The sequence below is a fragment of the Vicia villosa genome, unplaced genomic scaffold (genome assembly GCF_029867415.1).
Source record: "Vicia villosa cultivar HV-30 ecotype Madison, WI unplaced genomic scaffold, Vvil1.0 ctg.002096F_1_1, whole genome shotgun sequence".
Classification (NCBI taxonomy): Eukaryota; Viridiplantae; Streptophyta; class Magnoliopsida; order Fabales; family Fabaceae; genus Vicia; species Vicia villosa.
This window is the reverse complement of record NW_026705836.1, coordinates 22,805-50,057: the sequence shown is the minus strand read 5'-3', so window position 1 is coordinate 50,057 and position 27,253 is coordinate 22,805. Positions and strand designations below refer to the sequence as shown.

Sequence of the window (27,253 nt, the reverse complement as noted above, 5' to 3'; positions counted from 1 at the left end):
GATATTCAAACGTTCTTATCTACAAAATCTGAGTCCAGAAGAAAGTACAAGATGAAAGGCTGAAACGTCTAATCTCTGATTGATAAAAGGAACGTTAGAAGCTACAAAAGGCAAAGTCAGTAAAATCAGCAAAAGCAAGGCTCGAGGTAGTTCGCAAAAGTGTGAAACATTAAATGCAGCGTCGTACTATTCACACAAAGCATTAAATGCTCCCAACGGTCATTTCCTCTCAGCGCCTATAAATAGAAGTTCTGATCAGAAGCAAAAGACAACACTTGCGCAAATATACAGAATTGCTGTCAAATTCAAAAGCTTACGAACTTCGTCTTCACACCTCACAAACTCTTGTAATATTTAGTGAGGGTTAAGTATAGAACTTAAGAGAAATATCACAGTTGTGATTACAGCTTTATTAGAAGCATTTAAACTCTTGTAAAATTTATTTTACATTGATTATAAAAGGATTCCTAGAGTGATCAAGTTGTGATCAGGATACTCTAGAAGACTTAGAGTGTTTCTAAGTGGATAACCATTGTAATCAGTTGGATTAGTGTATTAAATCCTCAGTTGAGGTAAATCGCTCTAAGGGGGTGGACTGGAGTAGTTTGGTTAACAACGAACCAGGATAAAAATCATTGTGTTGATTGTTTTTATCTTCTAAGTTTTTGAGATACACTTATTCAATCCCCCCTCCCCTTTCTAAGTGTTTTTCTATCCTTCACTGTTACACACATATTTGTTTTTAGATTTAGATAGATTTGATTTAGCTCCAAAATAGGTATTTCGGGCTTTCATAGTTTTAGGGTTTGACTTAGGGAGCAAGCTAACTTAAATCTATAAATAGAGAGAGTAACCCCTATTTTTGTAATTAAGTCAAATAAGTTGTATTCACAGAATTTGCAGTTGCAAGTAAATAAGAAAGTTTTCCATAATTTGTGGGCAGAGAGAGACTCTGCAGAAACTATAATCCTTTTCTTCTTTAAATTTCCTTTTCTATTTTCATCGTTATTGTGTGGTGACAACAATCTTGTTCATCAAGATTGATAGAAGTTCATCATAGTTTTTGGTAGATTTCCAACAATATATACTACAATCATAATCACTTAGTTCATTTTGTAAAGGTTATAAATTATATATTTTATTTAGTTTCGTTCTTAGTTTTGATTTTTCCTTAAGATCGTCTCTTTCTTTATTGGACATTCGTTATCATAATGACCTTCTAAATTCCATATCCATTCCAACATACACATTTCTTTTTACCTTTTGAACAATATATTTTAAGTGTTTGTTTTCTCTTTCTAAAATACTTTTTCCTAGTATTTTTATAGGCCTTTTTTCTTGAATAAGTTTTTCTTAATTTATGTTTTCTTTTATAACTTTTTCTACTTCGTTGATTACATCTATAATTTCCCGATTGCTTTATATCTAGTATGGGATGTGTTGATGTGCATAAGGTATATCCTTATGTACGGTGCATAAATACTCAAATATTGTTTATATTTCTCAAAGTATTATATTTATTACTCAAAATGATATACAGATTACTCAAAATAGTATAAATATTACTTAGAACAATGAATATATTACTCAAAATAGTTAAAAATCGATATTACTCATAATGGTGTAAATATTATAATTAATAGATGTGTATAAATAATGCATATATTATTCATGGATTATGATATTATTACTCGTTTCTAACTAAAATGTTACTCGGAACAATTTAAATATTACTCATACGAGACTTATGCACCGTGCATAAGGATATACCTTATGCACATCAACCTGACATCTATAATTTCCCGATTGCTTTATATCTAGTATATCACAACAAAGTGAGGTTCTTCCTCTATCTAATTGTTTAGTTCTTGTACTTTTTATACATTGTCGTCTTAATTCATTATATAGGATTTGAATAATTTTTGTTAAGATATCTTTTAATTCGATTGGTTGGGATTTTCTTATATTTCTTATTCTTGCACTAAGTGGATATGGTAACTTAGATATGAAGACTCCTTATAGATTTCCCTGATTTCTTTATCTAACTCATAGTAGTATGTTTTATACTCACATATAAAAGTATCTATTTCACACATATTACATATATGTATATTAATTAGATGAATTTCTTCATTTTTCTCGTAAAAGTTTATTTACCCATGCTTTATGCTCAAGAGTATTGTAGCCTATAAACTCTTTCTATATTAATTTCATTATTAATTTATCAAATTACTGATTATTTTCTACAATCCTAGTATATTGTTTCCACGTTTCAACATCAATACTTGTTAAAAATTTCAACACATTTTCCGTTGTTCTATATGCTATTAAATTCTTGACTTCCATTCTATATATCTTAAAAAATTTATCGTTAGTTGCTACAAGCATAATCATATCGTTAGACCACTTCTATAATATGTCTTCTGAATTTCTTACCCAATATAAGTTTAATAATTTTTTGGATTTAATTTCCTCGTAAGGAGGTTTAAATTCTTCATATTAGTCCAATAATTAATATTTGTTGCTTTTTATGTCTCATAATTATACATTTCTCGAACTTCTTTCATCTTGTCTTTCTTTGTCTTCATATTTATTGTTCTGGACTGGGCCAAGATTCGGCCCAATCTACTTTCGGCCCACTTAACCTTGGGGGTCCAAACCATCACATGGCCCACAAAGAGCAAACAAGTGCTCGTCTACACCGTGTCTGACACAAGCGCTCCCCGTGAGCACCTACTCTGCCGAGGACCCTTCTCCTCGTAGGGTTCCTTCACACCCAACCCCCCGAATCATGAGGAATCCACGTAGTCCCTAAAAGACCGCGTCTCCCTAAAACTTCGGAGTGGTTGACCAGGACGGAGAGCACTCACGCATCTCCGATATTTCTGCCTAGAAAACCTGGTAGTCTCCTAATTGGACTTGGGAACCCAGCCCAGTAGCGAGATCATGGCCCAGCGCTAGGGGCTATAAATACCCTCTTTCACTAGAGGGTCAGGTATTCAATCTCTTATAACCTTTAGCTTGTACTTGCACTCCTTTGCTCGTTTTCTTACTTTGGCATTGGAGTACCTTGCAGGTACACCCCCTCTTCACTTCTCAAAGACCCAGTTCTGAGCAGGCCGTGACGATCCTTCTGATCAGGTACAGTCATTTATCATCATACACATTCATATAAAATCTAAATAACTCTAATATAAAATACAAAAATTGATATTCCATACAAGGTGTCCGACATCGTATCTTCATACGGTTGAATAATTTAAAATGATGAATCTTTTCAATTAATTAAACCAACATTTGTTTTTTATATATTTTGATACGGTGTTTTGTTACGGTGATAAAATTCAGGTGTTCAAATATCACTCCTGTTACTAAAAAGATGTTGGTTTGTTAAAAAGATGTTGTTTTTTATATAAATGAAGTATATAAGATGACACCATTTGGAATATTAAGATGTTGGTTTGGAAGTGGACTTTTTGCGGGAAAATTACTCATTCTAACTTCTCTTTTTACGAGTTTTCAAAGGACCCGTTGTTTTTCCTCTTGTAATGATATTTGGTTTGTAATTTTTTCCTTGTTGTTGGGTTCTTATCTCCCGTGTCCTCTTGTATCTGGGTTGGAGAACCCTTTGTTTTCCTTTTAATAAAATTGCTTATTAAAAAAAATATATCTTGTAGCCATATAAAAAACTTAGCTTTTTCTCAACTTCAAAATGATGAACTATTTGGTCAACAATAATAGGATGGAGGATTGAGCTTATAATTATAGCACTGGAGAAGGGTTTATGATAACTTAACTAATTTTTTATTTATATAAACATTAAATTAATTGATTAACTATTCTACAATCTTGATTTGGTATGTCTTCGTGTTAGATTATTTTTTTAAAATATTAGTCACATCTCCGGTATCCAATTTAATGGCATGTAGGATGTGTTTGAATTGTTGGTGGATAAAATTGATTCTAACATAATTGAATTTGGTGGAATTGATTTTAACATAATTGGGTTTAGTAGAATTGATTTATGTTTAGATACATTTATGTAAAATTTATGTAAAAGCGAATTGACAAATAAATTTCAATGTAAAAATCACCAAGAATCAATTATGCGCGTAGAAGCTACAAATAGCTTTAAATAAAATCAATTTTAAATGCAAAAAAATCAATTACACTTTTAATAAACTAAACACATCAAAATCACTCAAAATTAATTCTACACTTCTAAAATTAGAAATTAATTATGATTGTTTCAAAAATAGAACCGCATACATTTAATAGGTTAAAATGTTATTAAAGAGGTTTTCTCCGAATTTTACTTTATTTAGATTTATTAGTTTATTAAATATGCATTTTTATTTGTTTTAAATTAATTTATTACTTTATTTAGATATTTGCACTCAATATCTAATATTTACACTATTTAATTATTAAATCAGGTAATTCAATTTTGAGTGAAATTTGTTTTTCCCGTAACAGTGGGTAGATATATATTACAATTTATTTTTTCAAAATTAATAACTTCCTTAAAGAAAAATTAATCACCCTTTATGATACAAATATCGAATTGTTTTAATATAGCTATTAGGGGAATTCAATTGACAATTATTTCTTATGATACAAATATTAAATTGTTTTAATAATGCAAATATTTGACAATTATTTCTTGTGATACCAATTGCCGCACGCTCGCGAAAATGAACAGAGTCGCCACCAATATATTTATCCCATAAGGGAAAGGAATATCAGAAAACCTAGAATAAGGATAAGAGAAGGTCTTTCGCCCAGAGATAGGGTACGGGAGTCGGTTACGCAAGGGGAAGGTGCTAGCACCCCTCACGCCCATCGTACTCGATGGTATCCACCTATGTTTGTTCTATTCTAAGGGTGTATAAATCTAAAGCTTAATTACTAAGGGAATGCATGCAAATGAAAGAAAAAGAAACACGGGGAAAAAAGGTTTATAAATAGTTGTGCTCGCTTAGGCCCCGCGACCTAATGCCTACGTATCCTTTTCAGGAATCAGAGCGCCGTAGTTCGACTCTTTAGTTTTTGTTTGTTTTTGTGTTTTTTAGTGGACGGCGTTACATTCGCACTCCGCTGCTCGACCTCTGGAGTCTTAAGCTGGGGATGGAGCGGAAATAACGTGTCCGATTAGGAGAAAGAATGCCCTGAAGGCAAGAGAAAGAATGCCTCGGAGGCAAGAGAGAAAAGAGATTGGTTTGTGTCTTTTATGTGTGATTCCATGATGGACGAAAACCTACTACAAGGCATCGCATCACTTCCTCACTTTGATTAGCTCTGAGCCTTTATTAGATATTTTGAAGTGTTTTTTGGTTAAGTGTTTTTTAAGGGAAATTAATTTGTGACTTGAATCATGCCATAAAAAAGAGTTTTTTTTTGTATATTTAGAGAATGCACATCGAGGCCTACGCCACAATCGTTTCTCTAAATGAAATACAATTTTTGAATATTTAGAGAATACACATCGAGGCCTACGCCCTAATCGATTCTCTAAATAAAATATAGTTTTTAAATATTTAGAGAATGCACATCGAGGCCTACGCCACAATCGTTTCTCTAAATAACGGTTGAGAAATACACCGAGGCCTACACCTCAATCATTTCTCTTCCGCTAAGTGGGAAAGAACATACATCGGGGCCTACGCCCCAATCATTTCTTTCCCACTAAAAAAGGCATTTAGCATGATTCGCGTCGTCCTTTATTAATGTTTTAAAGTTGAAAAGAAAAAAGAAAAGAACCTAATCTAGAAATGATTCTAAGTCCTAAATTGTCTTATTAAAGTTCTACCTAAAATTATAGGATTTGCCTAAAGGGAAGACTAACCTAAAAGTTACGAATTATGGGTCCTAAAATTCTAAAGAAACACGCAAGTGAAACCACAATATTATAAGTCAAAAGAATCAATGTAAACAAATGATACAAAATAGTACAAAATGATTAAAGGAATGACTTGAAAATATAGCACAAAACATAAAAACAAATGATTCAAAATATAGTACCAAAATCGAATTAAAAGGACTATTATTTATTGATTTTTATATGACAAAGAACAAGAATTCTAATCAAGCAAAAGAATCAAAATACAAGCCTAAACTAATATTGTTTTTGATTATTTTTTATATGTCAAAAATGTGTATCAAAGTCTAAGAAGAAATGGGAAAAATCTAAGTAGAAACCTAAATTTTACTAATTTTTAAAGAGCCAGGGGGTGTAAACTAGATTGATGGTGGTGATTAGCAAAGGCACAGGGGCCCAGGGTTTTGGCCCATTATTATTATGATCCAAATGCATTTGTTAACCTTCATGCTTGCTAATCTATCAGATTTTTGCTTAATGATCCTAATTAGCAAAATCAATCTTAATTAAACTTTAGTTAATCCTAATTAATTCTAATTAAATTCAATTATTCAATTAGCTTAATAAAAAAGTAAAAAGGTAAATTTAGGGTTATAGATTGTGACGATTCAGCTCACTCGACGTAAACCCTCCTTCTTTCTCTCTCGATCTCGCCGGAGCGATTTCCGGTAGGCCTCACCACCATCGCCGTCCTCACTCCATCGAGAATCAACGATTTCCAAACACAACCCTAAGCTAAAAAGTGCCCCGAGTCCAATTCTAACATCAATTCACACCGAAAGCTCGCCGTTCATCCGGATCGAGCAACACAAAAACTAAAACCTAAGCCACGATAATCATGGATTCGAGCAAGCATTTCCAGAAATCGAAGGTGAAATTAATTGCATCATGAAACTGCGAAGAAGATTAAGGAAAGATATCGGGAGAACCTGGTTCCAAAGACCGGAGCTCCTTTTACAGCGGCGGAGATTCACGACCTCCGAGACACTCAGGTGACGTGCTTCATTTGTTTCTTGTATATTTTTAACTCTTCTTCTCCTTGTGCAATCTTCCTCTATCCTGATTACGTGAGCTATTATTTGTAATTGAAGCTGGTATTGTGAAGATGGTGATGTTGCGTCGAAGGTGATATTGATGAGCAGTGATGACGATGAAGCAGTATTCGGAGGCGTTGCTTGAAGAGATGGTTTAGAGATTGAATCTGATGAATGGGGAAGATGGGAATGGTGAAGAAGGTTAGAGAAAGAGATGAAGAATGAAGGTAGAGTGAAGATGATGAAGAGTGGATGATGGTTGCAGGTGAGGTTGGAGAAGGGTGATTGAGAGTGTGAAGAGATGAAGATGATGATGAATGAAAGTGAGAAATGGTGGAGAATCTGAAACTGATAAAGAATGGTGGGGGCCCTTGAATGAAGGTGGAGAAGAGAATATATAGGTGGAGAAAATCGATTCTGAAGGTTAGTTCAATCTCTGATTTTCTGTTATGCTTCTGTTTCTAAATCTGTTAGGCTGTTAGGAAGTTAGGAGTTTGTTAGAGGTTGGTTAGAGGTTGGTTGAAAGCGGTTAAAATTCTGTTAGAAGTTAGTTATAGAAGTTAGGTGGTTAGAGACTAATAACTGATTCTGTTATGGGATTGTATGGTAGTTAAAGGTTTATAACTGTTATAGGCTGTTTGTGAAGTGGTTAGGTTAGTAACTGCTTGGTGGTTATGAATTCTGTTATTTCGGTTAAAAAGTTGTTAGTAAACAAGTGGGTAGAGGTTAGGGATTAATTGTGAACTGAATGTGACTGAAATATATATGCAGGGTCTGTTTTGGTAGTTATGAAATGGTTAGGATATCATAGATTCTGTTATAGCTGTGTTGGAGTTAGTTACGGTTCTGTTAAGTGGTTGTTATAGTTAAGTGGAACAATTAACTTCTGTTAAGTAGTTACAAATTGTTCTTTTTTTTTTGTTGAGAACATAACTGGCAGCGCACCGTCTCGGAGAGGAATAGATGAAACTTGTGGACATACAATGCTGATTGAGTGCTTATTTTGTAGAATGCAGGATAACATGTGACAGGTTCTTGAACTTGGGCCTGTATTAAATGTATTTGATTCTATACTGGTTTCTTGATGCATTGTGAATGTTTGGTAGAATGTATTCTTCTCTGATGCGAGGCTGCAGAATAGTGATTTCTTTTTTCATGTACGAGCAAATGCAGAGCTGGTTTAATGCTATGAGTGTATGGGGTTTGGATAGAATGCAGCAGGGTTGTTTGGATTAATGTGTTGGCTGTCTTTTTTCTTTAATCATGCAGGGTATGGAATGGTGTAGACAGATTCAAGACAATACGAAGGCCATGATGAAGATGCTTGGAGTTTTATAGATTAGCAAAGCCACTGATTTTTTGTATAGTGTTTCTTGATGGAAATATGTATAATCTTTGTAGTAGATACTTGAATGCTCTTTTTGAATGATCTTTTGTATGGGATGGAAAGGAGTTTGATAGAATTGGCTTGAATCACATTTGTATAAATCTTGAATGAAGACCTTTAAATAATAGAATGTTGAATTTTGATTTGAATGTGACAAATTCAAATAAATTTGAACTTTATTCTTTTCACTCCATCTTGTACTTGAAAACTCATGTCCTGAACAAAATCATTCGCAATCAAGTTGGTTTTGATGTCAGGATAAATTGTACCACCATAACTTCTTTTCCAAGCAATCATCCATAGAAATCCTAATCTTCTGATTAAAAACCAATTATTAAGACCCAATCGAATTATAAACACCAAGAGCCCTTGATCTCATGTTGAGTTTATTGATTGAATGACTGTATGAGTTGTATTAGATGACCTAAAATGCAAATGATGGGGCGATAATGCAGATGAAATGGAAAAACATAAACCAATTAGAAATGGATTTTAGATGGGCAAATTTTGGGGTGCAACAGCTGCCCCTATTTAATCTTCTTAAACCTGAAGGTGAGATTGGCGCTAGCCTTTCGATCATTCAAGGTTGAAGAAGATTAAATACCAAGAGAACCTGAAAATTTGCCTGATGAGAGATAAGATCCACTGGGGAAGAAATGGTGTCAACTCCACTAAGGAAAAGTGTATCAATTCTGGATTGAACAAATTGACTCTGGGTTAGAAATGAAATAGAACTCAACTCTGGGTTGAAGAAGAATAGTGGGTCAACTCTGGGTCGAAGAATAAAGGGAAGTCAACTCTGGGTTGAGAAAGAAAGAAGATCAACTCTGGGTTGAGAGAAAGTAGTTGGATAATGACTGTGAGTCGAAAGTGGAAAGATGAACAATTAGAAATAACCGTCAACTCTGGGTTGAGTGGGAAGAATAAAAGGTGACCGTCAACTCTGGGTTGAATGGGAAAGACCAAAAGATAACCGTCAACCCTGGGTTGAGTGGGAAAAAGATAAGAAATAACCGTCAACTCTGGGTTGAGTGGGAAAAAGATAAGAAATAACCGTCAACTCTGGGTTGAGTGGGAAAAGGAAAGGATCAACTCTGGGTTGAATAATAGAAATAAAGGAAAGGTCAACTCTGGGTTGAAAAAGGGATAACCGTCAACTCTGGGTTGAGTGGGAAAAGAAAAAAGGTAACCGTCAACTCTGGGTTGAGTGGGAAAGGAAGACAAGGATCAACTCTGGGTTGAATAAAAGATAACCGTCAACTCTGGGTTGAGTGGGAAAGAAAGAAGATAACCGTCAACTCTGGGTTGAGTGGGAAAGGACAAAAGATAACCGTCAACTCTGGGTTGAGAGGGAAAGGAGAAAGGATAACCGTCAACTCTGGGTTGAGTGGGAAAAAGGTAAATGATAACCGTCAACTCTAGGTTGAGTGGGAAAAGGATAAAGGATGACCGTCAACTCTGGGTTGAGTGGGAAAAGAAGAAATCAATTCTGGATTGAATAAAAGATAACCGTCAACTCTGGGTTGAAAAAAGAAATAACCGTCAACTCTGGGTTGAGTGGGAAGAAAAAAGGTGACCGTCAACTCTGGGTTGAGTGGGAAAAGACAAAAGATAAGAAATATCCGTCAACTCGGGGTGAGAGGGAAAAGAGATAAAGAATAATCATCAACTCTGGGTTGAGAGGGTAAAGAGGAAAAAAGATCAACTCTGGGTTGAATAAAAGAAAAGATAACCTTCAACTCTGAGTTGAGAGGGGAATAAGAAAAAAGATCAACTCTGGGTTGAATGAAAGAAAAGGTACTCTTCAACTCTGGGTTGAGAGAGGAACTAAGAAAAGACATCCATCAACTCTGGGTGAGAGGGAAGAGATAATTAACTCGGAGTTAAGAGATGAAGGGAAAATCAACTCTGGGTTGAACACAAAAATCATCAACTCTGGATTGAAGAAAGATGAACATGACTGTCTTTGGGAGATGACACCACAATGGTAACTCTGAGTGATCAAGTGGAATATCAGTTGAATACTTGTAGGGACCTCATCTGACGAGTAACTTGGCTTATGCTTCATATGTGATGCTTGATTTGTTTTATGCACTTTTGGAGATGCAATGCAATGAATTCTATATGCAGTGTACTGATTGATAAGGGTTTCTACTTTCAGGGATAGATTAGGTGGAGTTATGAAACTCTGCTTGATTCAAGATAGGGTGGATGCCCCTGCTTTATTGATGATTGGATCATAGTTACATGGGAATGCAATGATATGCATGATGCATGTATGATTATGAATGGAATGATTGTTTCCAAGATACAAGGAGTGGATGGAGAATGCCTTTATGGAAAGGTCATAGCTTGAACTATAGGACTCCTGAGGGTGAGGTGTTTGGCTTGACTCCTCGACACATATCTGACACTTGCTTGAAGATGAAGAAACGACTTGTTTCTATCTTGCCCCAGCTTGCGTGATCTTTTGAGATAGAACTTTTGATAAGCTTGAAATGGTATGCCCCAGTGTTGATCATGGAATGAATGCCCCAGATTGAAAGGAACTCTTCCACCTAATATATTCTTCAGATACTTGCTCAGTGGATGACCAAACTTTTCCCTTGTAAGATTACTCGATGGAATTTCTATGTTGAACTTTCCTTGGTATCAAGTACTTACTTTCAGGTTAGAGACAATTCTGTTTTGAAAAGATAATGAGAATGCAATGCACATGTTAATCTCAAAGGAGAAGTTTTTATTAGTCCAAAATGTTGTACTGATACTAACACAAATGACACAGCAACATAAGGAGTCAGTTTGACATGATCTTACAGTTTGTATGCTTTCGGAACGAACCCTACTTCAGTTAGGACTTTTGAGGGTTGTAACGTGGCCGGGTTCACGGTTTGAGAAACAAAGGATAAAGGCTCAAGTTCTACTTAACCCACCCCTTCTTCGTGATGTCCTCCATTCCTACGTTCAGTTAGTTTGACACGAGTATTCGTCTTTCAGGAAGGTTGTGATGAATGAGGATCTAGCTTTGATGGAGGTGGCAGTCACCCTTTGGTGCTTTTGTTGATGGTCACAACAACTTGTCCCTTGGAGGATTCCTTTCTTTTGCTTTGTCTTTTGCATTCCCTAACTTTTGCCTGGACAAAATTTCTTTTGATTTTGGTTTTCGTTGTCCAGCGGGATATGCCCTGATTTTTGCCTAAGTCATTTGCTTCAAAGCTTTTTTTCTTTTGACTTAGCGGGCTATTGTTTCCCTTTTTTTTATCATGATTCATAACTTTCTTTTCATTCTCTTTTTTGTCTCGTTCGGGAACAAGTTGTATGACTTTGGTGATTGACTTGATGAAAAGGTTGTGACTGCCTTCTTCTTAGTGAATGGGAGACATCCATTGTGGATTGTGCTCTTCTTTTTTTGTTATGAGATCTGAGATATGATTGATCCTTTGATGGAATACCTGAAAGTTGAGCGCTCGGTCGCACTAACTGAAGACTACCCTGCCCCTGGTTAAGATTGAGGGTTTTGTTATTTTTTGAAAAGAAACTACTACTCCTTAGGCTCAAAGGGGTTGACGAAGGTTTCACTCCCTTATAACTCCGGTGTTTAGGAATGGAAACAATGCCTGTACATCGTCAGTAGGATCTTGTTCCAAAGGCATACAATTAGTGATTCATGTGTTTTTGATTTTCATCATTCTCCTTTTTTAGTTGCTTAAGACAAATGAGTGAAGTATCAATGAACATAATGACAAAGATGAAATGATTTGAGAAAAACATGTATATTACATTTTTATTTATTCAAACAGAATGAGTTTCTTACAATGGATAGTACTTGATAACAACAAAAGTAGTACAATTGAAAATACTAAAGAAATCTATACAATGGCAAGTTTGGCCTTATTCTAATGCAAATGAAATGTTTTCTGACAAACATAAAAGTCTTCATGTTCCACTGGTGGAAGCTCCATTGTGAGGTGGCATGGGATTGTTGACCACATTAGGTGCCACAGGTGTGAATGTAATCTCCTTTGCATCAAGCAGATCCTGAACCTTGTCTTTGAGAACTCTGCACTCTTCAGTGGTGTGACCAGATCCTCCAGAGTGGAATTCACACTTGGCATTAATCTTGTAATTTGGAGGGAGAGGATCAGGAGGAGGCCTCGCTTCAGCTAATTGAATCAGTTTTTGATCAAGCAAGGCGGCGAGAAGTTGGCTATAGGTCATTGGTACACGATCATACACCCTTTTAGGCCTATTCTGCCTCTGTTGACCTTGTCTTTGTTGATAACCTTGTTGGTGGAAACCTTGTTGTTGTTGTTGGACATATTGTCGATAAGGGACCCAAGGTTGTTGACCAACAGGTGCCACATAAGCTTGAGGGGCGGTGGCGGCCACTCGATAGCAAGGAGCTTGATCTTGAGCATAGGTGGCACTGGTCTCGCCTTCTTTCTTCTTGACAAAGTTACCCTGAGGTTTCTTGTACCCATATTGGTTTGCAGCAGCAGCATTGGCGGGATTCTGGATCTTACCAATTTTCAAACCATTCTCAATTCTTTCACCAATCCTGACTAGATCGGAGAAACCAGAAGAAACACTACCAACCATTCTCTCATAGTAATGTCCTTGAAGAGTGTTCATGAACATGTCAACCAGTTCGGATTCAGAAAGTGGTGGATTCACTTGAGCAGCCATTTCTCTCCACCTCTGAGCATACTCTTTGAATGTCTCATTGGTCCTTTGCACTTGATTTTGAAGTTGCAACCTAGTCGGTGCCATGTCAATGTTATACTGATATTGCTTGAGGAAAGCATCAGACAAATCCTTCCAAGATCGGATTCTATTACGCTCCAGATTCATATACCAGTTCAGAGATGCCCCAGATAAGCTATCTTGGAAGCAGTGAATGAGCAATGAGTCGTTGTGGATGTGAGAAGCCATCTTACGACAATACATGATGATATGGCTCTTCGGACAGCTCAAACCCTTGTACTTCTGGAAGTCGGGAGTCTTGAACTTAGGAGGGACAACCAGATTAGGAACCAGACACATATCCTCAGCATCCATCCCATAGGCACTAAATCCTTCAATGGCTCGAATTCTTTCCTCAAGGATTTTGTACTTCTCAGCAGATTTCTCAACGGGTCGAGCTCTTTCAGCAGTTGGTATTGTTTGCATTTCTGGATTGGCAAATTGAGGACCACAGAAAGCAGGATAGGGAATCTCTGTATGAGGAGGTGGAGTAGGAAATGGGAAAACAGGCCCAGTCATAGTTGGCACTCTAGAAGTTACAGGCATAGATACTCCTTGGTTTGAAGCTCCAAGAGTATCAACAGTCATGAAGTTAAATGGCATTCCAAGAGTAGCATTAGTCCTTGGTTGGAACTCAAGTGGATTAGTAGAAGGTGGAATGACATCAGGTTGACTAGCAGCAGTTTGATTAGCATCGACGGGAACCTCTTGTGCAACAGGAATCCTTTCATTCCTCAAAGCTTGGAGGGCTTCCAAAATAGCATCAACCTTGCCCTTCATTTGGTCCATCTCTTCTCTAATGGCAGCTTGATCTTGTTCATAGTTCTCCATGATTCTTCTTCTGTGAGCTCTTGTCAGATATCGGTGTGGAGGAATCGTCTTGACTGATCTGATGGAGAGGAAGAGTGGTAAGAGTCTTGATAACCATGGATGCACATGCATGAATGCAAAAATGTTAATGAAGATGCAAATGTATCATAAATCAGGATCAAGGATCAAGGCCTCTTGGATAACAACTTCTCATGGTCAATAAGATATGGTCGAATCCTCCAGATTCAGAGGTTCGACGTTGCTTTCTAGATAAATAGCTTGCGCATAAGTCAAAGGTGGTCGAACCTCCAGATTCAGAGGTTCGACGTTGATTATGATAGATAACCTTTGCATAAGTCACATAAGGTCAAACCTCCAGATTCAGAGGTTCGACGTTGATTCTGATATATAACTGATGTAGAGCTTCTGTATAAGTCAAATGTTCCAGGATCAAAGGTTCGACATTCTTTTGAGTACCAGGAGGATCAATAGTCACCAACAGAACATGTACCTGTACCTGTTAAGAATATGATTCCCTCCCCACTCACGGGTGTAGTCTAGGTCAGGGTAGGTCAATATGGCAACAAGCGTTATCAGTTCTCCTAAGATACCACCATTGTTGCATCTACATGCCAACGATGATACCCCATTTGAACCTCGACTGGGCGTGGGTCTCATGATCGCACTAGACAAGACCTGACATCTCATCGGCGTCATGACTATCCACTCTATCCTAGGTATCCTATGTGTCAACTCTGGCCTGGGTATTGGGCCTTTTACCTCATAGAAATAACCCACCCAACCTGCAAACAGATAAAATATGTGGCCCCCATGGGGACCCATAATATAGTCCAGAATGCGAGAAAATAAACATGATATGCGAGCAATAAATAGTCATGATATGCAAGCATAAAATAAATGAAGCGAAGTATAAGCAATATATAAGCACACCCAAAAAACAGACAAACAAACAAAGGCTAGGATCGACTCGCTAAATACGGACCCGCAATAGGTCTAACGTCCCCAGCAGAGTCGCCAGCTGCCGCACGCTCGCGAAAATGAACAGAGTCGCCACCAATATATTTATCCCATAAGGGAAAGGAATATCAGAAAACCTAGAATAAGGATAAGAGAAGGTCTTTCGCCCAGAGATAGGGTACGGGAGTCGGTTACGCAAGGGGAAGGTGCTAGCACCCCTCACGCCCATCGTACTCGATGGTATCCACCTATGTTTGTTCTATTCTAAGGGTGTATAAATCTAAAGCTTAATTACTAAGGGAATGCATGCAAATGAAAGAAAAAGAAACACGGGGAAAAAAGGTTTATAAATAGTTGTGCTCGCTTAGGCCCCGCGACCTAATGCCTACGTATCCTTTTCAGGAATCAGAGCGCCGTAGTTCGGCTCTTTAGTTTTTGTTTGTTTTTGTGTTTTTTAGTGGACGGCGTTACATTCGCACTCCGCTGCTCGACCTCTGGAGTCTTAAGCTGGGGATGGAGCGGAAATAACGTGTCCGATTAGGAGAAAGAATGCCCTGAAGGCAAGAGAAAGAATGCCTCGGAGGCAAGAGAGAAAAGAGATTGGTTTGTGTCTTTTATGTGTGATTCCATGATGGACGAAAACCTACTACAAGGCATCGGATCACTTCCTCACTTTGATTAGCTCTGAGCCTTTATTAGATATTTTGAAGTGTTTTTTGGTTAAGTGTTTTTTAAGGGAAATTAATTTGTGACTTGAATCATGCCATAAAAAAGAGTTTTTTTTTGTATATTTAGAGAATGCACATCGAGGCCTACGCCACAATCGTTTCTCTAAATGAAATACAATTTTTGAATATTTAGAGAATACACATCGAGGCCTACGCCCTAATCGATTCTCTAAATAAAATATAGTTTTTAAATATTTAGAGAATGCACATCGAGGCCTACGCCACAATCGTTTCTCTAAATAACGGTTGAGAAATACACCGAGGCCTACACCTCAATCATTTCTCTTCCGCTAAGTGGGAAAGAACATACATCGGGGCCTACGCCCCAATCATTTCTTTCCCACTAAAAAAGGCATTTAGCATGATTCGCGTCGTCCTTTATTAATGTTTTAAAGTTGAAAAGAAAAAAGAAAAGAACCTAATCTAGAAATGATTCTAAGTCCTAAATTGTCTTATTAAAGTTCTACCTAAAATTATAGGATTTGCCTAAAGGGAAGACTAACCTAAAAGTTACGAATTATGGGTCCTAAAATTCTAAAGGAACACGCAAGTGAAACCACAATATTATAAGTCAAAAGAATCAATGTAAACAAATGATACAAAATAGTACAAAATGATTAAAGGAATGACTTGAAAATATAGCACAAAACATAAAAACAAATGATTCAAAATATAGTACCAAAATCGAATTAAAAGGACTATTATTTATTGATTTTTATATGACAAAGAACAAGAATTCTAATCAAGCAAAAGAATCAAAATACAAGCCTAAACTAATATTGTTTTTGATTATTTTTTATATGTCAAAAATGTGTATCAAAGTCTAAGAAGAAATGGGAAAAATCTAAGTAGAAACCTAAATTTTACTAATTTTTAAAGAGCCAGGGGGTGTAAACTAGATTGATGGTGGTGATTAGCAAAGGCACAGGGGCCCAGGGTTTTGGCCCAATATTATTATGATCCAAATGCATTTGTTAACCTTCATGCTTGCTAATCTATCAGATTTTTGCTTAATGATCCTAATTAGCACAATCAATCTTAATTAAACTTTAGTTAATCCTAATTAATTCTAATTAAATTCAATTATTCAATTAGCTTAATAAAAAAGTAAAAAGGTAAATTTAGGGTTATAGATTGTGACGATTCAGCTCACTCGACGTAAACCCTCCTTCTTTCTCTCTCGATCTCGCCGGAGCGATTTCCGGTAGGCCTCACCACCATCGCCGTCCTCACTCCATCGAGAATCAACGATTTCCAAACATAACCCTAAGCTAAAAAGTGCCCCGAGTCCAATTCTAACATCAATTCACACCGAAAGCTCGTCGTTCATCCGGATCGAGCAACACAAAAACTAAAACCTAAGCCACGATAATCATGGATTCGAGCAAGCATTTCCAGAAATCGAAGGTGAAATTAATTGCATCATGAAACTGCGAAGAAGATTAAGGAAAGATATCGGGAGAACCTGGTTCCGAAGACCGGAGCTCCTTTTACAGCGGCGGAGATTCACGACCTCCGAGACACTCAGGTGACGTGCTTCATTTGTTTCTTGTATATTTTTAACTCTTCTTCTCCTTGTGCTATCTTCCTCTATCCTGATTACGTGAGCTATTATTTGTAATTGAAGCTGGTATTGTGAAGATGGTGATGTTGCGTCGAAGGTGATATTGATGAGCAGTGATGACGATGAAGCAGTATTCGGAGGCGTTGATTGAAGAGATGGTTTAGAGATTGAATCTGATGAATGGGGAAGATGGGAATGGTGAAGAAGGTTAGAGAAAGAGATGAAGAATGAAGGTAGAGTGAAGATGATGAAGAGTGGATGATGGTTGCAGGTGAGGTTGGAGAAGGGTGATTGAGAGTGTGAAGAGATGAAGATGATGATGAATGAAAGTGAGAAATGGTGGAGAATCTGAAACTGATAAAGAATGGTGGGGGCCCTTGAATGAAGGTGGAGAAGAGAATATATAGGTGGAGAAAATCGATTCTGAAGGTTAGTTCAATCTCTGATTTTCTGTTATGCTTCTGTTTCTAAATCTGTTAGGCTGTTAGGAAGTTAGGAGTTTGTTAGAGGTTGGTTAGAGGTTGGTTGAAAGCGGTTAAAATTCTGTTAGAAGTTAGTTATAGAAGTTAGGTGGTTAGAGACTAATAACTGATTCTGTTATGGGATTGTATGGTAGTTAAAGGTTTATAACTGTTATAGGCTGTTTGTGAAGTGGTTAGGTTAGTAACTGCTTGGTGGTTATGAATTCTGTTATTTCGGTTAAAAAGTTGTTAGTAAACAAGTGGGTAGAGGTTAGGGATTAATTGTGAACTGAATGTGACTGAAATATATATGCAGGGTCTGTTTTGGTAGTTATGAAATGGTTAGGATATCATAGATTCTGTTATAGCTGTGTTGGAGTTAGTTACGGTTCTGTTAAGTGGTTGTTATAGTTAAGTGGAACAATTAACTTCTGTTAAGTAGTTACAAATTGTTCTTTTTTTTTTGTTGAGAACATAACTGGCAGCGCACCGTCTCGGAGAGGAATAGATGAAACTTGTGGACATACAATGCTGATTGAGTGCTTATTTTGTAGAATGCAGGATAACATGTGACAGGTTCTTGAACTTGGGCCTGTATTAAATGTATTTGATTCTATACTGGTTTCTTGATGCATTGTGAATGTTTGGTAGAATGTATTCTTCTCTGATGCGAGGCTGCAGAATAGTGATTTCTTTTTTCATGTACGAGCAAATGCAGAGCTGGTTTAATGCTATGAGTGTATGGGGTTTGGATAGAATGCAGCAGGGTTGTTTGGATTAATGTGTTGGCTGTCTTTTTTCTTTAATCATGCAGGGTATGGAATGGTGTAGACAGATTCAAGACAATACGAAGGCCATGATGAAGATGCTTGGAGTTTTATAGATTAGCAAAGCCACTGATTTTTTGTATAGTGTTTCTTGATGGAAATATGTATAATCTTTGTAGTAGATACTTGAATGCTCTTTTTGAATGATCTTTTGTATGGGATGGAAAGGAGTTTGATAGAATTGGCTTGAATCACATTTGTATAAATCTTGAATGAAGACCTTTAAATAATAGAATGTTGAATTTTGATTTGAATGTGACAAATTCAAATAAATTTGAACTTTATTCTTTTCACTCCATCTTGTACTTGAAAACTCATGTCCTGAACAAAATCATTCGCAATCAAGTTGGTTTTGATGTCAGGATAAATTGTACCACCATAACTTCTTTTCCAAGCAATCATCCATAGAAATCCTAATCTTCTGATTAAAAACCAATTATTAAGACCCAATCGAATTATAAACACCAAGAGCCCTTGATCTCATGTTGAGTTTATTGATTGAATGACTGTATGAGTTGTATTAGATGACCTAAAATGCAAATGATGGGGCGATAATGCAGATGAAATGGAAAAACATAAACCAATTAGAAATGGATTTTAGATGGGCAAATTTTGGGGTGCAACAGCTGCCCCTATTTAATCTTCTTAAACCTGAAGGTGAGATTGGCGCTAGCCTTTCGATCATTCAAGGTTGAAGAAGATTAAATACCAAGAGAACCTGAAAATTTGCCTGATGAGAGATAAGATCCACTGGGGAAGAAATGGTGTCAACTCCACTAAGGAAAAGTGTATCAATTCTGGATTGAACAAATTGACTCTGGGTTAGAAATGAAATAGAACTCAACTCTGGGTTGAAGAAGAATAGTGGGTCAACTCTGGGTCGAAGAATAAAGGGAAGTCAACTCTGGGTTGAGAAAGAAAGAAAGAAGATCAACTCTGGGTTGAGAGAAAGTAGTTGGATAATGACTGTGAGTCGAAAGTGGAAAGATGAACAATTAGAAATAACCGTCAACTCTGGGTTGAGTGGGAAGAATAAAAGGTGACCGTCAACTCTGGGTTGAATGGGAAAGACCAAAAGATAACCGTCAACCCTGGGTTGAGTGGGAAAAAGATAAGAAATAACCGTCAACTCTGGGTTGAGTGGGAAAAAGATAAGAAATAACCGTCAACTCTGGGTTGAGTGGGAAAAGGAAAGGATCAACTCTGGGTTGAATAATAGAAATAAAGGAAAGGTCAGCTCTGGGTTGAAAAAGGGATAACCGTCAACTCTGGGTTGAGTGGGAAAAGAAAAAAGGTAACCGTCAACTCTGGGTTGAGTGGGAAAGGAAGACAAGGATCAACTCTGGGTTGAATAAAAGATAACCGTCAACTCTGGGTTGAGTGGGAAAGAAAGAAGATAACCGTCAACTCTGGGTTGAGTGGGAAAGGACAAAAGATAACCGTCAACTCTGGGTTGAGAGGGAAAGGAGAAAGGATAACCGTCAACTCTGGGTTGAGTGGGAAAAAGGTAAATGATAACCGTCAACTCTAGGTTGAGTGGGAAAAGGATAAAGGATGACCGTCAACTCTGGGTTGAGTGGGAAAAGAAGAAATCAATTCTGGATTGAATAAAAGATAACCGTCAACTCTGGGTTGAAAAAAGAAATAACCGTCAACTCTGGGTTGAGTGGGAAGAAAAAAGGTGACCGTCAACTCTGGGTTGAGTGGGAAAAGACAAAAGATAAGAAATATCCGTCAACTCGGGGTGAGAGGGAAAAGAGATAAAGAATAATCATCAACTCTGGGTTGAGAGGGTAAAGAGGAAAAAAGATCAACTCTGGGTTGAATAAAAGAAAAGATAACCTTCAACTCTGAGTTGAGAGGGGAATAAGAAAAAAGATCAACTCTGGGTTGAATGAAAGAAAAGGTACTCTTCAACTCTGGGTTGAGAGAGGAACTAAGAAAAGACATCCATCAACTCTGGGTGAGAGGGAAGAGATAATTAACTCGGAGTTAAGAGATGAAGGGAAAATCAACTCTGGGTTGAACACAAAAATCATCAACTCTGGATTGAAGAAAGATGAACATGACTGTCTTTGGGAGATGACACCACAATGGTAACTCTGAGTGATCAAGTGGAATATCAGTTGAATACTTGTAGGGACCTCATCTGACGAGTAACTTGGCTTATGCTTCATATGTGATGCTTGATTTGTTTTATGCACTTTTGGAGATGCAATGCAATGAATTCTATATGCAGTGTACTGATTGATAAGGGTTTCTACTTTCAGGGATAGATTAGGTGGAGTTATGAAACTCTGCTTGATTCAAGATAGGGTGGATGCCCCTGCTTTATTGATGATTGGATCATAGTTACATGGGAATGCAATGATATGCATGATGCATGTATGATTATGAATGGAATGATTGTTTCCAAGATACAAGGAGTGGATGGAGAATGCCTTTATGGAAAGGTCATAGCTTGAACTATAGGACTCCTGAGGGTGAGGTGTTTGGCTTGACTCCTCGACACATATCTGACACTTGCTTGAAGATGAAGAAACGACTTGTTTCTATCTTGCCCCAGCTTGCGTGATCTTTTGAGATAGAACTTTTGATAAGCTTGAAATGGTATGCCCCAGTGTTGATCATGGAATGAATGCCCCAGATTGAAAGGAACTCTTCCACCTAATATATTCTTCAGATACTTGCTCAGTGGATGACCAAACTTTTCCCTTGTAAGATTACTCGATGGAATTTCTATGTTGAACTTTCCTTGGTATCAAGTACTTACTTTCAGGTTAGAGACAATTCTGTTTTGAAAAGATAATGAGAATGCAATGCACATGTTAATCTCAAAGGAGAAGTTTTTATTAGTCCAAAATGTTGTACTGATACTAACACAAATGACACAGCAACATAAGGAGTCAGTTTGACATGATCTTACAGTTTGTATGCTTTCGGAACGAACCCTACTTCAGTTAGGACTTTTGAGGGTTGTAACGTGGCCGGGTTCACGGTTTGAGAAACAAAGGATAAAGGCTCAAGTTCTACTTAACCCACCCCTTCTTCGTGATGTCCTCCATTCCTACGTTCAGTTAGTTTGACACGAGTATTCGTCTTTCAGGAAGGTTGTGATGAATGAGGATCTAGCTTTGATGGAGGTGGCAGTCACCCTTTGGTGCTTTTGTTGATGGTCACAACAACTTGTCCCTTGGAGGATTCCTTTCTTTTGCTTTGTCTTTTGCATTCCCTAACTTTTGCCTGGACAAAATTTCTTTTGATTTTGGTTTTCGTTGTCCAGCGGGATATGCCCTGATTTTTGCCTAAGTCATTTGCTTCAAAGCTTTTTTTCTTTTGACTTAGCGGGCTATTGTTTCCCTTTTTTTATCATGATTCATAACTTTCTTTTCATTCTCTTTTTTGTCTCGTTCGGGAACAAGTTGTATGACTTTGGTGATTGACTTGATGAAAAGGTTGTGACTGCCTTCTTCTTAGTGAATGGGAGACATCCATTGTGGATTGTGCTCTTCTTTTTTTGTTGTGAGATCTGAGATATGATTGATCCTTTGATGGAATACCTGAAAGTTGAGCGCTCGGTCGCACTAACTGAAGACTACCCTGCCCCTGGTTAAGATTGAGGGTTTTGTTATTTTTTGAAAAGAAACTACTACTCCTTAGGCTCAAAGGGGTTGACGAAGGTTTCACTCCCTTATAACTCCGGTGTTTAGGAATGGAAACAATGCCTGTACATCGTCAGTAGGATCTTGTTCCAAAGGCATACAATTAGTGATTCATGTGTTTTTGATTTTCATCATTCTCCTTTTTTAGTTGCTTAAGACAAATGAGTGAAGTATCAATGAACATAATGACAAAGATGAAATGATTTGAGAAAAACATGTATATTACATTTTTATTTATTCAAACAGAATGAGTTTCTTACAATGGATAGTACTTGATAACAACAAAAGTAGTACAATTGAAAATACTAAAGAAATCTATACAATGGCAAGTTTGGCCTTATTCTAATGCAAATGAAATGTTTTCTGACAAACATAAAAGTCTTCATGTTCCACTGGTGGAAGCTCCATTGTGAGGTGGCATGGGATTGTTGACCACATTAGGTGCCACAGGTGTGAATGTAATCTCCTTTGCATCAAGCAGATCCTGAACCTTGTCTTTGAGAACTCTGCACTCTTCAGTGGTGTGACCAGATCCTCCAGAGTGGAATTCACACTTGGCATTAATCTTGTAATTTGGAGGGAGAGGATCAGGAGGAGGCCTCGCTTCAGCTAATTGAATCAGTTTTTGATCAAGCAAGGCGGCGAGAAGTTGGCTATAGGTCATTGGTACACGATCATACACCCTTTTAGGCCTATTCTGCCTCTGTTGACCTTGTCTTTGTTGATAACCTTGTTGGTGGAAACCTTGTTGTTGTTGTTGGACATATTGTCGATAAGGGACCCAAGGTTGTTGACCAACAGGTGCCACATAAGCTTGAGGGGCGGTGGCGGCCACTCGATAGCAAGGAGCTTGATCTTGAGCATAGGTGGCACTGGTCTCGCCTTCTTTCTTCTTGACAAAGTTACCCTGAGGTTTCTTGTACCCATATTGGTTTGCAGCAGCAGCATTGGCGGGATTCTGGATCTTACCAATTTTCAAACCATTCTCAATTCTTTCACCAATCCTGACTAGATCGGAGAAACCAGAAGAAACACTACCAACCATTCTCTCATAGTAATGTCCTTGAAGAGTGTTCATGAACATGTCAACCAGTTCGGATTCAGAAAGTGGTGGATTCACTTGAGCAGCCATTTCTCTCCACCTCTGAGCATACTCTTTGAATGTCTCATTGGTCCTTTGCACTTGATTTTGAAGTTGCAACCTAGTCGGTGCCATGTCAATGTTATACTGATATTGCTTGAGGAAAGCATCAGACAAATCCTTCCAAGATCGGATTCTATTACGCTCCAGATTCATATACCAGTTCAGAGATGCCCCAGATAAGCTATCTTGGAAGCAGTGAATGAGCAATGAGTCGTTGTGGATGTGAGAAGCCATCTTACGACAATACATGATGATATGGCTCTTCGGACAGCTCAAACCCTTGTACTTCTGGAAGTCGGGAGTCTTGAACTTAGGAGGGACAACCAAAAAATATCACCACACTGTATATCACCACACTGTGTATCACCACACTGTGATGCACAGATGAATAGAAAAGTTAAATGCCGACCAAAAAATAACAAAACACAAAAAAATAGAATGTGATGCACAGATGCACATAAAGGTTAAATTATAGCTTTTCTACAAAGATCATCTCAAAATGTTCTTTGTTGTTATAGTCAACGTTCCATCTGTGATGCATTATGACAGCCACCTTCCATAGTTCTTCACTATCATTGATTACAAAGATCATCTCAAAATGTTCTTTGTTGTTAGAGTCAACGTTTCAGCTATGATACACTCTGACAACCGCCTTCCATAGCTCTTCACTATCATTAATGTCAATGATTTTTTTACTCAGGTCTGGCCATGTAATAGCGGTGGAATGGATAAATGAAAAAAAAAACTAGATTTTGAGGATTCTGAGCGAAGAACATGATACAGAAGGTGAAAGTATGGAGGGTTATAAATATTAGACGCATGACTGGGACTGTTGAAAGATTAATGGAGGTTGAAACGGTTTTGAATGTGGAATATGGAGATGGTAAGGTTTCTAAAGATTAATGGAGGTTGAAACCGTTTTGAATGTGGAATATGAAGATTGTAACGTTTTAGAAGGTTTTTGGTAGATGGGTTCTAGAAGGTTTTTGGTAGATGGGGCTGTTAAAAGATTAATGGAGGTTGAAACGGTTTTGAATGTGGAATATGGAGACAATAAGGTTTATAAAGATTAATGGAGGTTGAAACCGTTTTGAATGTGGAATATGAAGATTGTAAGTTTCAGAAGCTTTTTGGTCGATGAGGAAAAAGAAATTAAAATAAGAAAATTTGAGAAATCAATGAGGAAAAGTGAGGCCATCCACTTGGCATGTTTTGGAATAAGTAGAGTGACTTTTCTTATATGATAGATAATATTCTCTTTTATAACCATTCATTCCCTTAGCTTCCAGCTGGCAAATTTCTCTCTCTTCCCACGTCCCAATTCCACTACTGCTGCAAGTTTGTTATGATTGTTTCCATGTGCCTCCTCATTTGCCTTCTCTCCTTGCCCACATGGTTTGTTATGCATGACATTACCTTCCCCTATAAAACCAACCTTGTCCTCAAGGTTGAGATTGGGATAATTGGTCTTAATGTCGTCCAAATCTTCCCAAGTATCTTCACCTTCTAATCCATTTTCCCATTGTACCAACACTTGTTCAATTTGATGTGATCCTCTTAGAACAGTTCTGCTAGCTAACATTCTTATAGGTTGTATGATTGGCCCCATCTCTGTTACAGTCAGTTGAAATGACATATAAGATTCTTGAGAACTCCCCTAGAACAAAATTAGACTTTAGTTTCTTTTGGTCAACTTTCTTTTTTTGGTTTCTGAGAAACATGAAGCAATTCAATTCAAATTAGAATCATATTGTGTTAGTTTTCTAGGTTTTTATCAATATGCTAGTTTCGTAGTTTAAATCATGCTAGGTTTCTTACTATGTTGCACCGACACATCCTAAAAAAGCATACCTATGTCTGTATCGAACACCAACACTAATACTTATGATTATATTTATTTTATTCATTTTTTTAAATTATTATCGGTGTTACCGTGTCAGTGTTGGATCGTGTTCGGGGTGTATGTGCTATATGTTTCTAATTTAGCTTAGCCTTGTGAATACTTAATAGAGTTTTTACTTATTTTTCTTAAAGTATAAATCAATTACCTAGTTGATAATTAATAGTCATAATTCTAATGGGAAGTGTGATTACTTGTTACTTTTAGTTTTTGATTGAATCAAACTTTGTCAAAACAAGATGCTAGTTGAGTTGTACTTTCACTTTGGTCTTTTCTTTTTTTTTAAGTAAAATCTTAATCCGCAAATTCTTAGAGATGTTTTTTCACTTTGGTGGTATATACTGAATCTTGCATTTTTGACATACAACTTCAGTAACCACAATTTTCACAATGACATCGTTAGCCTGACTCTGATACCATGTTAAAAGAAAATCATTAGTGTTTGGAACTTGTATTCTGGAATCGATTTTATTGAAAATCTACATAACAGAATGTTTTCAACGTGTCAATTTGGCAGCAACGTACTCATGTACCAAAATTTGGCAATTGGGAGGGTAGTGACAATGTTCCTTATACGGCATATTTCGACAAAGCTCGGAAGGGCAGAACTGGCACAAAGATGATAAACCCAAATGACCCTGAGGAAAATCCTGATTTAGTTTTTGATAATTCATCATCTAAACAACCACCTCCGTCCAAATCCAAACCTATAGTCGATTCAGAGGATCTATATGGAAAGGGATCACCTCGAGCAACAATTGAGACATGTAAAAGTCTCGTAGATGGTGATCCTAAGCAATATGTTGATTCTCCAGCTCGTCATGACAATGTAGGCAATCAGAGTTCCAATGACTCTACACCTCATCTTGGAGTAGGTTCTGCTGATAACCGACGAAGACCTTCAAGACAAAGTACTGCTGGGTCTGAGTACAACATTGAACGATCACCCCTTCATCGTCAAGCTAAACCTCTGGGAAAAGATAATCCCTCGTTGGAAACAAAGAATTCTTACGACAGCAGCCATGGTACACCAGGAAGATCTCGGCTAAGACCAGTTAATCGAGGGGATGAAACCGTTAGTTTTCTTTCCTGCCATCCTATTTTGTTACCATGCATGACATGAAGAGTAAAAAAGTGCATATCTTTATGAAATTTTCCATTGCAAATATGTTCTGATTTTAGCATTGTGATGTTACAGCCTGAGAAAGGCGCGACTGTTCCAAAATTCGGTGAATGGGATTTGAGTAACCCTGCATCAGCCGAGGGCTATACTCACATTTTCAACAACGTGAGAGCAGAGAGACAGGGTGGGCCCGGACATGCACCCGGCACACCTAACAAGAGGCCACATGTTATCCGCAACCAACCTTCCAATGGCAAAGTCCAGGTATGCCTGTAGTTCTTGTTTAACTCAATGTTTTAAAAACACAACTAGAGGTCAAATTGGTGAAACCTCTGAGTCAGGTTCTACCAAATAAATAAATAAAAGTGTTTCCAAAGCTTGAACCACTGTTGTTGAACTGGTTCAATTCCGGTTAACCTGAAACTGGTTTGTTCGCTTTGGTTTTTAAAACATTGGCAGATTGATAATTCTGAAGTTTTCGTTGTACTAATGATAATCTTTGTACTCTTTGCTTCTTCAGTGTTGCTGCTTTGCTTGGGGGAGAAAATGATTTATTGGAAAGTTTGAAGTTTATTTTCTGAAAAGAAAAGTGAAAATAGTGTTGTGAATGATCATGAGGTTTGTGTCACACTTGTAAATATCCAAGGTCCTCTTTCCTTGTGGGAAGACATAGTAGTATCATTGAATTGCATCTGTCATATAAACTTTGTGATTTTTTTCCTTCCCTGTATGTTTTTTTACCAGATGTGGTCGGCAAAAAGACAATTTGCTTGCAAGATTGTGATTTTTCTATTTTTGGCCTTCTTAGGCGTTACTGTTATGTTCTTACTATTCAATTTAACTGTATTTATCCAAAATATATAAGAGATTGATTCTGTGTTCAAGTCAATGGTGAACTTGTGTATTTTAGTTTGGAAATATGATTTATAGCAAATTGTTACAAAAGATCTTATTATGAACTTGATAATCACTTCTCAGGGGCATGTTCCACTTATTTAGAAAAAGAGGAAGTAT

At 37.2% G+C, this 27,253-nt stretch overlaps 1 protein-coding gene across 1 annotated transcript in view; it reads left to right on the top strand.

The window, feature by feature from the left end:
- Positions 1–26,789, top strand: part of LOC131637840 (RPM1-interacting protein 4-like) — a 34,363-nt gene extending 7,574 nt beyond the window's left edge. Inside the window, exons 2-4 of the mRNA XM_058908411.1 lie at positions 25,607–26,191; positions 26,315–26,503; positions 26,760–26,789. Coding sequence (XP_058764394.1) covers positions 25,607–26,191; positions 26,315–26,503; positions 26,760–26,789 — 804 coding nt within the window. The remainder of the gene's footprint in view (positions 1–25,606; positions 26,192–26,314; positions 26,504–26,759) is intronic.
- Positions 26,790–27,253: the final 464 nt, after the last annotated feature.